General features: G+C 33.9%; 3 protein-coding genes across 3 annotated transcripts; 2 read left to right on the forward strand and 1 right to left on the reverse strand.

The window, feature by feature from the left end:
- Positions 1-1,972: 1,972 nt before the first annotated feature.
- LOC106773867 (PRA1 family protein F2) lies at positions 1,973-2,700 on the reverse strand. Its single transcript, XM_014660628.2, has one exon. The coding sequence runs from the start codon at positions 2,671-2,673 to the stop codon at positions 2,122-2,124; it is 552 nt and encodes a 183-aa protein (XP_014516114.1). The 5' UTR covers positions 2,674-2,700; the 3' UTR covers positions 1,973-2,121.
- Positions 2,701-5,694: 2,994 nt separating this feature from the next.
- Positions 5,695-10,098, forward strand: LOC106773868 (phospholipase D alpha 4). The gene is made up of 5 exons (XM_014660629.2): positions 5,695-6,379; positions 6,532-6,628; positions 6,804-7,370; positions 7,623-8,817; positions 9,570-10,098. The coding sequence occupies exons 1-5, from the start codon at positions 6,336-6,338 to the stop codon at positions 10,004-10,006; spliced, it is 2,340 nt and encodes a 779-aa protein (XP_014516115.2). The 5' UTR covers positions 5,695-6,335; the 3' UTR covers positions 10,007-10,098.
- A 1,266-nt stretch (positions 10,099-11,364) lies between these two features.
- On the forward strand, positions 11,365-14,541 carry LOC106773869 (calcineurin B-like protein 10). Its single transcript, XM_014660630.2, has 10 exons — positions 11,365-11,386; positions 11,553-11,600; positions 11,691-11,865; positions 11,959-12,041; positions 12,151-12,210; positions 13,000-13,108; positions 13,209-13,261; positions 13,562-13,642; positions 13,725-13,837; positions 14,157-14,541. Exons 2-10 carry the CDS (start codon positions 11,571-11,573, stop codon positions 14,236-14,238), a joined length of 786 nt encoding a protein of 261 aa, XP_014516116.1. The 5' UTR covers positions 11,365-11,386; positions 11,553-11,570; the 3' UTR covers positions 14,239-14,541.
- Positions 14,542-15,982: the final 1,441 nt, after the last annotated feature.

Below are 15,982 nucleotides of genomic sequence, written 5' to 3' on the forward strand. Positions count from 1 at the left end.
TGCTTACCATATTTCAATCTTCAACCTCCGCCAGACGTCCGTTTTGCCCATTAGGCTAAAGCTTTACATCGACGTCTGGTTCCTACGGTATACAAGCCCCCCAAGTTCTAGGCGACATATTTTTGACGTAATGACGTAAAGACGTCCAGTTTGTATGACTTATCCGTGCGGGGTCGACGGCGACGCGAAGGCTCGATGTGGTGGTTGTACTGGACGTCTCAAGGGCATTGTGAGCATGGAGAATGTCGAGTTGTCTTGTGATGATGAACTCCATGTGAATTCTTCAAGGTTTTTCTTATGGACAGGGTTGTGCCCGGTTATGATTATCGACAGTCATGCAGACACGGCAAGCCGCTGCCAGTTTCCTTGCAGCGTCGTACCGTGTGCGGCAACTCGAAGATACGCTGATAAGGTCTTCTTGGTTACCGTCCGCCTACCCGGGGTCTGTGGTTCTGCCGCTTCTGCCGGGATGGGGACCCTTTGTGGATTCTGATTGTTCGCCAGATCGGACCTTTACGTGCTCGGATACGGTCCAGACGGTTACCCAGGTACATAGTAGAAGAAGCATAATAAATTAGGTTAAAAGCTCTTTTCGGTCCCAGTTTTGGTTGGGAAAATTCGAAATGGTCCCTGTGTTGATTGTGTTCAATTTCGTCCCAAAGAACGAATTTTATGTTCAATTTGGTCCTTTTAATTAACTCCGTTAAAATTGTTAACGACAATGTGTCCACATGTGCAACTGCTAACTGAGGTGTCAGTTTTTTCCTGACTGGGAGTCCTTTTTAGCCGTTAAAATTTTTTAAATTGAATTTTTTAATTAGGGTTTTTCTTTTGGGAATAAATTGAAGAGGGTGGATTCTAAATTAGGGTTTTTATTTCCCAATCTTCTTCAGCTTCGACAACAACCCAATGTCAGAGGCACTTTGTCGGATTTCTTCAGCTCCGACGTGTTTCCTGGTTTGACGGTTTTGCACTTGGCCATTAATAACCTTAAGGGGACGTTGCCTTTGAGCTTTTCTGGCTCTCAGATTCAGTCTTTGTGGTTGAATGGGCAGAAGAGCGTTAACAGGCTCGGTGGCAGTGTTGCTGTTTTGCAGAACATGACTTTCTTGACGGAGGTTTGGTTGCACTCCAATGCTTTTACAGGTCCGTTGCCTGATTTGTCCGGGTTGAAGAGTTTGAAGGTTTTGAGTTTGAGGGATAACAGGTTTACAGGTCCTGTTCTGCCTTCGTTGGTGGGTCTCAAGACACTTGAAGTTGTGAACTTGACTAATAACTTGTTTCAGGGTCCTATGCCGGTGTTTGGCAATGGAGTTCAGGTGGATAACGATAAAGATTCCAACAGTTTTTTTTTTTGTCAAGACCTGGTGATTGTGATTCTAGGGTGCAGGTTCTTCTTTCTGTTGTTGGGCTTATGGGGTATCCTCAAAGGTTTGCCAAGGGTTGGAAGGGGAATGATCATTGGATTGGAATTGCTTGTGGAGACGGGGATATAACTATTGTTAATTTTCAGAAGATGCAGACATGGCTCGTTAACTAAGGGAAGAAGATTGAGAAATAAAAACCCTAATTTAGAATCCATCCTCTTCAATTTATTCTCAAAAGAAAAACCCTAATTAAAAAATTCAATTTAAAAAATTTTAACGGCTAAAAAGGACTCCCAGTCAGCAAAAAACTGACACCTCACTTACCAGTTGCACATGTAGACACATTACCGTTAACAATTTTAACAGAGTTACTGAAAAGGACCAAATTGAACATAAAATTCGTTCTTTGGGACGAAATTGAACACAAAATCAACATAGGGACCATTTCGAATTTTTTCAACCAAAACGGGAAAAAAAAAGAATTTTTAACCTAATAAATTATTATCTAAACTGAAAAATACTATAATAATTAATGTTAAATATAGATAAGAACACGAAGACCAATTTAGATGGCACACTTCTCAACACAAAGTTAGAACAAAATATGAAAACAGAAAAAAAAATAAAATGGATTGAATTAGCATCATCTTCCGAAAAAATGCAACAACAAACCATAGAACTGAACAAATCTAATCAAATAGCCATTTTCTTTCTCCGAATTCAACAAAAAAAAAATTATACAGAAAACAAAGAATCAAGCAGCACCAACCAAGGCCGCCGCCGCAGCTTCTTCCTCCTCCCCCAAGAACAGGTCCTCCGTCCTCCGGAACGCGGCATGCGCCACCACCACCAGCACGGCGACTGCCACGGCCACAAGAATGTTGACGGTGGCGTCGGTGAGCAGCAGCAGCGCCACCGTGAGGATGGCCATGGCGACGAGTACGAGGCGGTCGTCGACGAGGTGGCCGAGCAGTACGAGGGGCTCGTCGCGGAGGAAGTAGAGGAAGAGCCACGCCGCCATGAGGAGGAGGAAGACTATGAGCGAGATGGGGTGCCAGAGGAGGCTCAGGAAGAGAATCAGCAGCGCCACCATCGCGTAGTTCATGCGGAAGTACGACACGTTCACCGCCACGCGTGACAGCGCCTCGGCCGCGCCTCCGCCGGGGACCTTCAGCGAGCGGAAGTTCAGCATGGCCTTCCACGGCCGCCGCGTCCCCAACCCCGCCTTGATCCGCTGCTTTGCACGCGATATGTATTCCAGGTTCGGAGGCCCCGTGGTCGGAATCGTGCCGTAGGTTGTTGTCATGTTTCAGTTCAAGCTTTCTGCTTTTCTTAGTTCTTAGGGTTTTCTACTGTTAATAACCTCTGAGAAGAGAAGGGGAATGTGGTTATTTGAGTGAGACTGTGAAATGGGATCTGGGGTTTGATAATTATAGGAGGGGTTGGGTCCTACTCATTTGTGACTTTGTTGCTGTTTTTCTTAATATTGGGTGAATTATTATGGGATGATTGGGTGTATCGTTTGATGTGAGTTTGGTTTGAGCTAGTGGATTTGCATTTGGTTGCAGGCGAGTCCAAGTTTATGATTGACAAAAATGGTGGAAGATGGTGTTGACTCCAAAAGAGTGAAGACATTGTTATTTGGAAGGAGGTTGGTGTTGGTTTCTTCCTTGGCTGAAACGTGAGGTGAGAAATCTAATCTTGCACTTCCATTGTTACTACTTTATTGGGAGATGCTTACGTTGGAGAGGTGAAGTGTGATGAAAGTTGGTGGTTGGTGAATGTAAAAACACAGAATAGTTGATCAAGCCAAACTACAGATAGTAGAGGTGAGAAACAATATGTATCATGTTTTTGAAGTCCATTTTTCATGTAAAACCAACTTGTTGTTTTGTATTTGTAGTATTGCACATGACAGAGACCAAAAGTGGGATACAATTTACAAACCATGTAAAAGGATAATCTTAAGTTGGACCATACAGTGGATAATTCAGACCACACTCCACTCTGTAGGGAATAGGGACGGCAAATCATGACGCCACGACAAGCTATTAACGACCTAAGAAAGGTCCAGGCCAGTGTGTCCATGTTGGAATCTCATCTCCAAGTTGTCAAAATCTTTTGCCTTTTCTTTTGGTTGTCTAAGATATTTATTATTGCCTCTAGCTTCATTCCTTTTCTTTTTCTATTCATCCTAGGCTTCACAACAATCTCTTCCTAGTGCTGTTAAAATATAGTTCTTGATAACCGTTAATTTGTTGAAGTTTTAAAGAACAACAAAACTTTCACACCGTTGAATAAAACAAAGCACAATTTCTATGATTTAGATTAGTTTGTGCATGTACATTGATGTTCTCTTTTATCTGGTTATTCACCAAAAGAGATGACAAAGGTATTGTTGTGCACATACCAAAGAAAAGTAATGTGAAACTTTAAACAAAAATATCTTAAACCATAAGGACATGATACAAAATCCTAAGACAAAGTTTGTTGCATATCCATATTATATTTCATACTATTTAAACTCTGCACATTGATCCTAGTCTGTTCACTTGTGACCCATTTGATCAATGTGTATTCCCAATATTGGGCTGTTCACTCGGGAGTTTTCTTATTAGTCTCTATGTTCATCCCAATATTGGCTAATATGTACCACTTGGGGTCAAATTAAGGGTTCAGATTATCCATTGTTGGTGTTTAAATTGTGGCTATTTATAAGTGGGAAGAAAGCTTTTGCTACCCCTCCATGTGGATTGGAAGCAACAACTTTATGTTGAAGGGGAAGTTTCAACTGATTCTCCCATTGGTTCATATGCCAAGCTCAAAGTCATCTATGGTAAGCCTCACCATAATGTCCTATACTTTGTAAGTCATTTTTATTTCTTCCCTCACTATGATCTCCAGCAAAGGAATGAGAAAGAGATTAATCAAGCATTGTAAAAGTTGCTTTCACTATTGCCTTAATTACACAATAGATCCACTACCTCTATTTTTCTAGTTCAATATAGTTGTAGTAGTTTAGAGATTTAAGCAGCACAGACTCTGTCATGCATCAACTATGATTACATGATCTTATTAGCTGCCAAATGTTTGTCCAAACATAACCTAGATATATTCTGCCATATGATGCATTGATGAAGCATTGATGCTCAGAATATATATCCCAAATCTGAAAAAATATCCAAACTCATGTTGTGAACTGAGACTTACTTTTTCTTTATTTCTTGTAGGACTTTTATATTTCTGTGCTGCACCGAGTGGCTAGAGTACCATATTTTGAAGTGTTTATATTGAGCTTGAATCAAAGACATTCAACTTCAATTGCTGTTGTAATAATCTTTTGCACTGCCGAAGAAAGATTGAGATAATTTTTCCAATTCTTTTGTGTCCCCCTCATTCTTCTCTTCTCTTATAAGTCAGGTCAATATAAGGGCAATTTACAATCATGAATAATAAAACTAAATAAGTAATTACTAATATCTATTCTTGGATTTAGATTATTTCAATGACAACCAAAAAGATAGGAAAAAGACATGCTTACAATAAAGGTGGAGAATAAAGGTGCATCCATAATAGTGGTGACGTGGTACAATGAGAGGATATTTTCGTCTTTTTACTTTAACAAGGAGTGAAAATAGTAATAAAGGGAGTTGTAGAAAGAAAAAGCCAACATTGAAACCTTGGATAAATGGGCCCAAGTTCATAATGATAAAATTGGGTCGGGTTAAACATTACAAAAGGAGAAAAAGCTAATAAATATTAGAAGATTTATTATTTCAAGATAAATAGATTTCCAATCTCTTGAAAGCAATTCAATAAAAATGTGTACACGATAGAAAATTCAAAATAATAATATATTTTCTTAGTATCATGGTTCATTTAATAGAAACATTTCTAAGCGAAATAAAATTAAAAAAAATAGCTATTCTAATTAAGATGATAAATAATTCGATATAATTAAAACATGAAAAAAATTTGTATATAATAGTTTTTGGCAGTTAATATGTTGTTCTCTACCGTTTTATATTTAAGATCTGATTCAATAAGTAATTTTAAAATCAACTAACTAATTTTCAATTCTTTCATAAAAAAAATAATTCTGATTCTCACCATAGTCAAGTGATCTGTGAAACAGAAATTGAAAAAAAAAATAATTATAATTACTGATCAAAATAAAACATTTTTTAAACTACTTTTTGATTAGTAATTAAAAATAATAATAATAATAATAATTATCACACACCTAAGTTCTAATTGAATCAATCTAACTTTTGAGCTTAGTTTTTAAGTTCTGCTGATTAATTTTTCAATTTTTGAGTAGCTTATGCGTTAGGTGATACTAAACAAACCCATGTTATGTTTCCTTCTAACAACCCACAAACAATACGTAATATTCATGCAACTCAATTTCTTTGGTCTGTGGTAGATAATATATGCCAAAGCCTAGTGATATGACATAAGGAAAAACTTCATTTTTTTTCCTCCAAGTTCCTTGCACTCTACAATCATTCTGTTAACAAAGTGTATAAATTCCACAATGACTTTCACTAACTTATCCATTTCATGAGTAAATGTTTGTAAATTTGCATAATTATGCAAAAGTGGTAATGTCTCCTTTGGATTAAATCTTCACTTTTGCTTTTGATATCACTCCAAAAGACTTGTTATAAATAAAGGTACTTTACGTGATATAAATTCATATTCATTTCTTATTGTTATCTAATGTGGGACTTTGTTTATATCCTAATAGTAATTATCCTCCTTAGAAAGTTACATTATTGTTGATTGATTAGTGTATGATGCAGTGTATGATGCAGTCAATGTACTAAGAACAGTGGATAACTGTATTTTGTTTTTGTCTTTAACTACTTTGTGATTACGGTAAATTGAGATTTGGGTTCAAGAAACTTAGCTTCAAGCTAAAACTTGTGATGGCAAATACTTCAAGCTTGGATTGTGTCTGCATAAATGCAAAGTTACACAAGTTTTCCAACTTTCAATTACATTCCAAGGTTCCCTTTGCTTCTTCATCTGCACTAGTAAACTCAGCCACCTATAAAAGTGTAACATAACAATTAGTCATTGAAAATTGGTATGAAATCTATCATATGTTAAACCAAACTGCATAGTTCTCTGTCTTTCACTTTCTTATGAATATTTTAAGTATTACAGCTGTGGAGGAAACTCCTAAGCTCCTCCATGGAACAATTGAAGCTACCATCTTCAATGCCTCACCTTACTCACCTTTATTTCCCTTCAATGTAAGTTCCACTAACACTGAAACTCCTAACCTTTACACAAATGTTATTTCAGTTTTGTACATATATAAGAGTTTGGTGTTATGAATACACTACACTGAAAATTCTGCTTTGTTCTTATAAATCATGGCATGTTTTGATTTTATGTTTTTGTTTTCATCGTTTTTCTTGTTTCCAGTGTTTATGTAGAAATGGAAAGCCTGCTTATGTGACTATAAAGATAGACAACCAAAAGTTTGCAAAAACCAGTGAAGAAAGCAACCGTGTGTGGAACCAAACCTTTCAGGTTCAGTGTGCTCATCCAGCTGATTCATGCATCACCATTACACTGAAAACATCACATTCTTCCATACTGGGGAAGTTCCATATTCAGGCTCAGCAGCTGTTGAAGAAAGGAGGTTTGATCAATGGGTTGTTCCCTCTCCTCATGGATAATGGAAAACCAAACCCAAAACTTAAGTTGAAGTTTATGCTTTGGTTCAAGCCAGCAGATTTGGAACCAAGTTGGGCAAAGATGTTGAGCAATGACTGGGAATTTCAAGGGCTGAAGGAGGCTAGCTTCCCACTAAGGTCCAATTGTCAGGTTAAACTTTATCATGATGCTCACCATTCTTCAGCTTTTCAACCTCCCTTTGATCTATGTGGAGCTCCAAAGAAGCTATGGGAGGATGTCTATAAAGCCATTGAGGGTGCAAAGTATCTAGTTTATATTGCAGGCTGGTCCTTCAATCCCATGATGGTTCTGGTAAGAAATTGTGCAGAATTTTCACATGACTTTTTAAACTTATATGAGAAGTTGGTCAAGTTAGTAAGGATAGAACTTATCCAACAGTGATGTGAGTTCAAATTTCACTGGTTGATAGAGGATTTATAAGTGTTTTTATAGGAACTCCTTGAGCCACAAAATTTGAACATGACATCATGTTAATGAGAGGATACAGTCCCCTATCACATTGATATACACTTTTGTTTTGGAAGCTAATATGCTCTTTGACAGGTTAGAGATCCTCACACAGAAATCCCACATGCCAGAGGTATTAAGTTAGGTGACCTGTTGAAGAAGAAGGCAGAGGAAGGAGTGGCTGTGAGGGTTATGCTTTGGGATGATGAAACATCTTTACCCTTTGTGAAGAACAAAGGCGAATTGAACAACCAAGATGAGGAAGCTTTTGCTTTTTTCAACCACACAAAAGTAATATGCAGAAAGTGTCCCAGATTACACAACATGTTCCCAACACTCTTTGCTCACCATCAGAAGACTATAACAGTGGACACAAAACCTTCCAAATCTGTTGATGACAGAGAGCTAATGAGCTTTGTGGGTGGGTTGGATTTGTGTGATGGAAGATATGACACAGAGCAGCATTCATTGTTTCAAACACTCATTAGGGAATCTCATTGTTATGATTTCTACCAAACAAGCATTGAAGAAGCTAGCCTCAACAAAGGAGGGCCAAGGGCACCTTGGCATGATGCTCATGCTTGTGTTATTGGTGAGGCTGCCTGGGATGTGCTAGCCAATTTTGAGCAAAGATGGACAAAGCAGTGTGATCCTTCTTTTCTAATCCCTTCTAGCACCTTGGCAAATCTTATGCCAAATACGAGCTCAAGCATTCCTAGGGAGAGGAATTGGAAAGTTCAAATATACAGGTCAATTGATCATATCTCAGTTAGTGAGTTGTCTACAAAGTCAACTGTGGAGAGAAGCATCCATGAAGCTTATGTTGAAGCAATTAGGCGTGCTGAAAGGTTTATATACATTGAAAGCCAGTATTTCATTGGAGGATGCCATTGGTGGAAGAAAGATAGGCACTGTGGTTGTACTAATCTAATTCCCATTGAAATTGCACTGAAGGTGGTAAGTAAGATTAAGGCAAAGGAGAGATTTGCTGTGTACATAGTCATACCAATGTGGCCAGAAGGAGAACCTGAAAGTGAACCTGTTCAAGATATACTGCATTGGACTAGAGAAACAATGGCAATGATGTATAGGTTGATTGGAGAAGCAATACAAGAAAGTGAGCAACAGGGACACCCCAGAGACTACTTGAATTTCTTCTGTCTTGCAAACAGGGAGCAGAAGGGACCAGGAGAGTATCTTCCACTAGATTCACCCCAACCTGAAACTCAATACTGGAATGCTCAAAAGAATAGGAGATTCATGGTTTATGTTCACTCCAAGTTCATGATAGGTAATATAGTACTAATCTTCAATCATAATTTTCTGTCATATTTTGGTCTTCTCTTGATCATGACAGGGTCTTATATATTTGATTGGAGTAATTTCACTATGACAATCCACATGATTAAAATTTGCATTCAAGATCAACACAAACTAATTGAAAAGAAACTTTAGTTTTGATCGAAGAAGAAACAACACTGAAAACCTTTATGATATTGCTAAAGTTTTTCCTTCTTGTTAAAATCATATCGACTAGAATAAAATTAATTTAAATTATATAAATTAGTATAAACCTCATCTTATAAACTGGTTTTGTAAACTTGATTTAGGTTTAAAGTTCAATTATTAACATGATATCAGAGTCATGTTGGAACATCTATCCTAACGAAATTTATTATTTTCTAATCTATTATTTCATTTACTATAGGTGAACATAAATCTCATCTTACAAACTGATTTTATAAGATTAAGTTAGACTTAAAAGTTCATTTCTTAATACTTCTCCTTCTAGACAAGTAATGACAAGGGTTATTAATTGACTTGTAAGTCTCAACTTGTTTGAAGTCATCTACACTGCAACACCATTTTCAGCATATGCTTCTGATATAATTTTTCTAGTCACATGCTGGTTAGACTCTAACCATTCTATGTTTGCTCAAGTTCTTATTGCATACATAAAAGGAAAAGCATCTAAGTAATTGAAGTGTTAGCTGAATTGTGGTGTAAGTTTTACTAACATTGTTGCATTGCATGTGGCATTAGTGGACGACCTATACATACTGATAGGATCAGCTAATGTAAACCAAAGATCCATGGACGGGCAAAGGGACACTGAGATTGCAATAGGATGTTACCAGTCTCAAGATGAAGATGATAATCAGGAAATGAACCTAGATGAAATTCAAGCATATAGATTGTCTCTATGGTATGAGCACACAGTGAGTGTTGATGAGTTGTTCTTGGAGCCAGAAAGATTGGAATGTGTGGAGAGAATGAGATCAATAGGAGATGAAATGTGGGAAATCTACAGCAGTGAAGAGGTTAGAGACATGGAAGGTGTTCACCTTGTGAGTTACCCTGTGAGAGTAACACCAGAAGGGTATGTGAAAGACCTCACTGACGGAGTTCATTTTCCTGATACAAATTCTCTTGTCAAAGGCAAAAGGTCTAAAATATTGCCTCCTATCTTTACCACTTAGATATAAGGTTGAATTATCAAAACAAATCAACTAGTGTTCTAATAAATGTGAAGGAAAAAGAAAAAAACATACATGTTTTACTTTTTGTTTAATTTAATTTAGTAGACAAGTTACTTCAATCACTTAAAATAAAATAATATGAGTATCAATGTCTTGACATGTCAACGTGTCAAATACATTCATTTCACACGGTATCATATTATTAATTTGTAAAATAGTATAATGTGATTAGTTCAATAAAACCGTTATTAAGACTAAAAGTGTGTATTTTAAATATTAAAGTAAATAACGATGTTAAAATATTATTATTTTTAAAATATATGCATGTTTCTTTACGTAATATTATATAAAAAAAAATTGATAAAGTATAATTAATTATTTGACATTTTCTCTAATGGGTTAGTTGATTTTTAGTTTATTAATTTAAAATTAAATTGATTTTATTTTTTACATTTATTTATATTTAATATTTTGTTAAAATAAAGTGTTTCTAGTTTATCAAATTTACGACTTAGATGGTAAAAGATATTTTGAAAAAAAAAAAACATCTTAGTCCTTAGGAACCAATTTTTTTTTTCAAATTTAATAGAATACTTCACTTTAAAAAAAATAGACCACAACCAAATTTATTTCCAATTTTAAGAACAAAAAAACACAATTAAAGCAGTGTTATGCGTTAAGAAGGTGTTAAATGAGAATTATTAATCATCTTTAAAAAATATTTTCAGCTTTCACTATTTGCTTTAGTGCTTAAAGTCAAAGTCGAAGCCGACTTAGATAGCATTAACCTTAAACAATCTAATGAATTAGGCACGACATTAATTAATTGGTCCTCCACCAATCATTGACATTTAAATAAATTATAAGATGCTTATTTGACATCTACATCAACCAAGTCTTCTAATTATAGAAAAAAAAAACATTGCCCATTGCTACTTTATTATATTATTAATTAAAAAGTATATCTATTTATTTGTTAAATTTATGAATCAAATATATTAAAATTTAAAACATTAATAAATTTTAATTTTGCTTTTTCAAGAAATTAAAGATAGTTAACCTTTACAAAATTTTATATATGTTCAGATTTTCAATGCTTTTTATTTAAATAAATAAAAAACATAAACTTGTAAAAAATTGAAACTATTATTGAATAAACAATGATTTGTACCAAACACGATGACTGGGCCAACCCCACGTCACACTTTCCGTTCTTATCAAGAAGTACTTAATCCACGTGGATAAAACCTAGTCACCAGTTTAATTAATAGTTAATAATTAATAATTAATAATTAATTAAATGCCTCTTTTATTCTTATTTCATTCTCAGCCTCAAGTTATGGTCAAATCCCCTTTGACCACGATTTCTTTTGGTACTAGGTTGATTTTATGATAATTAGTATTAACATTTTAATGTGCTATTTGTCTATCTAAAAATAGTAATTAGATATATAAATTTTATTGTAATTAAATTTATGATAAATAAATATTTTTATTAATACTGTGATAATTCATAGAAATTCAAATTCTATTTCTGATTCTGCAGAAAAGTTTTGAAGATGAAATGGAGTTTCCGCAGACGGGTGTATCGCTGGTAGCACTTTTTCTTGAACTCTTTCGATTTGTGTTTGGTTATTGTGTAAACGAATTATGAAATTATGAGTTTGCGATTGATTTGTTTTAGAGATCGAGCTTGACTTTTGGAGAGACGCTGTGTGCGGTGTGCATTCCGCTCATAGGACTTGTTGAAGCTTTGGTTTTCAGCTTAGCTGGTTGCTTCGATTTCCATTTTCCGGCGAAGAAGAAACCGTCTTCTACTACCTTCGACAACATTCTCGCCCTCTCCAAGGACTCTCCGTGTTCGTTTTTTTTTTTAGTTTCATTTTCAGCTGCTTACTGTTTATCTTGATGAGGAAATGGCGTTTAAAGTTTCTGATTTGTGTGTGTGGCAGTTACTGTTAATGAAATTGAGGCTTTGCATGAGTTGTTCAAGAAGTTGAGTAGCTCAATCATTGACGATGGTCTCATCCACAAGGTAGCTAGCTAGCTAGATTGGGATTTGGGGATCAATTTCTCTTTGATCTTAAGTTTGTGCGTTTTTGTTTATCATGAATTTTAACTCTTTGTTTGTTTGTTGTGTGAAGGAAGAACTCACATTGGCCCTGTTGAAGACCACAACTAAGGAGAATCTTTTCCTTGACAGGGTATAAGCATTTTGGCAACTGATTTTTTTTTTTCTGCTTTATTGATTTGTTTCATGACCCAGTGTGGACTAATTGGTTTGGAGGCGAGGAACCAATGGATTTTGATGGAAGGGAGGCTGATCTAATTTTTGTCAAAATCCAACTTCGATTTGAGAAGAAAACATTACTCAGATGACCAAACTAGTTCATGCCCTTTTTTAATAAATTACAATACTCAGATGCTGCTGTCTCAATGCAAATTTCTGCTAGAAAATAAATTACAATATTCAGAGCTCCACATATGATGTTTTCACTCTTTATTTCTTCTAGTCTATTATGTTGTGTGCTGCGTGATCAACAAACTATAATGTGTTTTTGTGTCATTCCTTTTGTAGTTTCTTACTCGTCAGTCCTTTCCTCCTTTTTTAAATGATTGTGAACACTGACTGAAGTCCGAAATTGGTACGATAAATTTATATTATTTTCTATATTTTATCGTCATTCGGTTAAAACTCTTTGAAAGATCAAAGATGTGTGCGTATGATAGAGATATTGAAAGGTGTATAGTACGGATTGACAACCATATTTCTGGTGTTTAAATATCTAAATTTACATTGTTGACTTTCTATGATATACCCTATAGTATCAGGAGATGTTGTTTTATGTTCATTCTCCCCATTTCACTCCCGTAAAAAAATGTCATGGTTGCACACATATGTACTTGTTTTGCTGAAAGGTTGTTGTTTTCTGCTGTTTCTCTTTTTTGAATTGTGTATTTGAGTTCATTCTAATGATTACAAAATTCTCTAGGTATTTGATGTTTTCGATGAAAAAAGAAATGGTGTCATAGAATTTGATGAGTTTGTGCATGCTCTCAGTATCTTTCATCCTTGTACTCCTCTGGAAAAGAAAATTGACTGTAAGTCTTCAGCAAGAGTTTTGCATTTGTGTTTCTACATCTATTTTATTGCTGTAATATTGATAAAAGTTATAACTTTTTTTTATTTGTGTGCTTGTAGTTTCTTTTAGAATGTATGACTTGAGACAGACAGGATATATTGAGCGAGAAGAAGTGAGTATCTTGACTATCTCCGGGTTATCATTATGTTATTGGCTTAAATATATATATATATATATTTTTTATCATAGCACAGGAATTGCCTTGGTGCAATATTAATTTTATTTGACAAGTTCGACAAAGAAAAGGGTGGTATGGTTTCTGTTTGTCAAGTCTATGGCAATCTAACGTGCACTAACTAATATATAAAACTCAAAATAACCATCAGGATGTGTACTATTTTCTATAACATTTTCCCTCTATTGCTCTTAGTTTACAGTTGGAACTGTTTTGTTAACCTACTATTCTTTCCAGGTTAGGCAAATGGTTGTTGCCATTTTGTCAGAATGTGGCATGGATATGAAAGATGAAGCCCTTGATGCCATTATTGATAAGGTAATTGTTTGGAGCAAAGTGTTTTCCCTCTGTTGATTTTAATTTTGATCCCTTATGTGGCTTTTTCTTTAAAAAATGTCAGACATTTGAAGAAGCCGATACTGATAAAGATGACAAAATAAGCAAAGAAGAATGGAAGGCATTTGTCACTCGACACCCAACACTCTTGAAACACATGACTCTTCCTCATCTGGCGTAATTAATTTCCTTTATCTCTTTTGCTAGTATCTTTTTCCATTATGATGGTTTCCCTATTCATCATTCCCTTTGTAGGTTCTTCAAAACAGGAAATAAAGTGAAAACAAGTTGGGACTTTTGTGATTGATAAAAACATATAAATTGAAAATGAAAAAAAAAACAAATCAAATGCAGTCGATGCTTTATAATGTCAATGTTTAACCCATACATTTATTTCAAATTAATAGAAAAACATATTTTAATCATTGAGGAGGTGTGCATTGCATTGGATGGGACTGAGTTCATGTATTTTCATTGTTGTTTGTTCACTGGCCAGGGACATCAGCACACTGTTTACCAGTTTCATTTTCAACACCGAAGTTGATGATTCTCACTGGCACATTAATGGCAATCGTTAACATTGAGAAGTGAAAGCTTGTTTTATGGCACTGTTGCTGTTCTGAGGAGTAGGTGTAGATTCCACTCTCCGTTGAGTCCAACCCTCCAAGGAGAACACAAAAGAGTGTTAAAAATCTGAGTAAACTGATTACATGGAACCAAATTACGGTTTGCTCTGATCAGTTTCCTGTACACCTCATTTTTGTGCTGGGTAAAATATTTGTTTATGCGTTGTACCAACATTTATTTGTACGAGAAAATATTTGAAGTGTAAAGTGCAGAAAGCTTTTAATTATAATTTTATTTCTTGAAATTTGTCATAAGTTTGGATTGTTAAATGTGAAAAAGGAAGTTTTACTCTCAGACTTTCTGTTTAGGGATTGAAAATAATTCTGAAAAAATTATTTTAGTCTTTTAAATTTAGTATTTAGATATTTAAATTGTAATTAAAATGATTTTCTAAAATCTAGTTGATTTTATTTATAATATAGTATCTTTATGAAAAAAAATTAGTTTCCTTAAAATTTATGTTTACTATACTGTTTAAGAAATCAACAAATGTAAAACTAGTTACTGTTTGTGTTTTCAAAAGAAAAAAAAATGGTTTTAATCCCATGTTAGTAATATGGTTAAGGCATGATGGACATATGACATTGCAATATAATCTGTATAATATCAAGATTTTAAAATAATGTTATATATTACTATTTATCTCACAATACACCAATCATTTACTATGACAGAAAAAAAATTATTAAAAAAGAAAGTAAATATAAATACTATGGAAATCAAAGCAATTTTGTATAGATAATGATATTGAGACAACATTTTTTTTTACAACATTTGAACATTGATTACGTGTCAATCTGTGATTGGTAAAAAATTACTCCACAATCAATAATAATAAAAAAAAACAAAGAAAAACTTCTTATCGGACAATTAAAACTCTAAATATAACTATTTGAAACCTATTAGAAAAAAAAATCAGAATATCATTTATATTGAATCTTATTTTTTTAATATGAGAGAAGCCAATTTATTTAGGTGAGTTTTTCAAAAGCTGCAGTGCAATATATGTCATAGATAAAACAAATACATAAGGTTAAATGTTTGGTTGTTTTTTTCACATAAATTTGGAGTTGTTGTTTCCACATATTCAGGGGGTAAAACAATATTAGGTGATTAGGCACTTTTTACTTATAATTATTGTTATTATTATATTATTATTTATTCAATTATGCATAGTAGACAAGGACTAGTTTTACTTTTAATTGTTGTTATTATAATATTCGACATATATCTTGTGTGTGTTTTAATAAAAATTAAAAAGTAATTCGAAACACTTAAATCATAATTGTTAATTATTTTAAAATCAGTTTAAAGAACAAAAAGTAAAAAGAAATAAGAAAATTTTAGGTTATTAATAATAAGGTAATAGATATAAGTTTTTAGTTTTTAAATTTATATTTAAAATTAAAATTCATCTATCTCTCAAATTTTAATAGATTTCAATTTTTAAATTTTAAATGAACAAGTATAATTTTTAATTTAATAACATTACACAGTTATGTGATGTTTCAAAGTAACATTTAGATTAAAATCTAAACATTCCAAATTTTAATCTAAAACACATTTTAACATATAATTTTTTTTTGATGTAATTAGATTAGAATAATTATATCTATTTAATTTTAAAGTTTATGATAAAAATGTATCAAAAATTAGAATATAAAAAAAATTAAATTTATGTAGAGATCGAAAACA

This window comes from Vigna radiata, chromosome 9, assembly GCF_000741045.1.
Source record: "Vigna radiata var. radiata cultivar VC1973A chromosome 9, Vradiata_ver6, whole genome shotgun sequence".
NCBI lineage: Eukaryota > Viridiplantae > Streptophyta > Magnoliopsida > Fabales > Fabaceae > Vigna > Vigna radiata.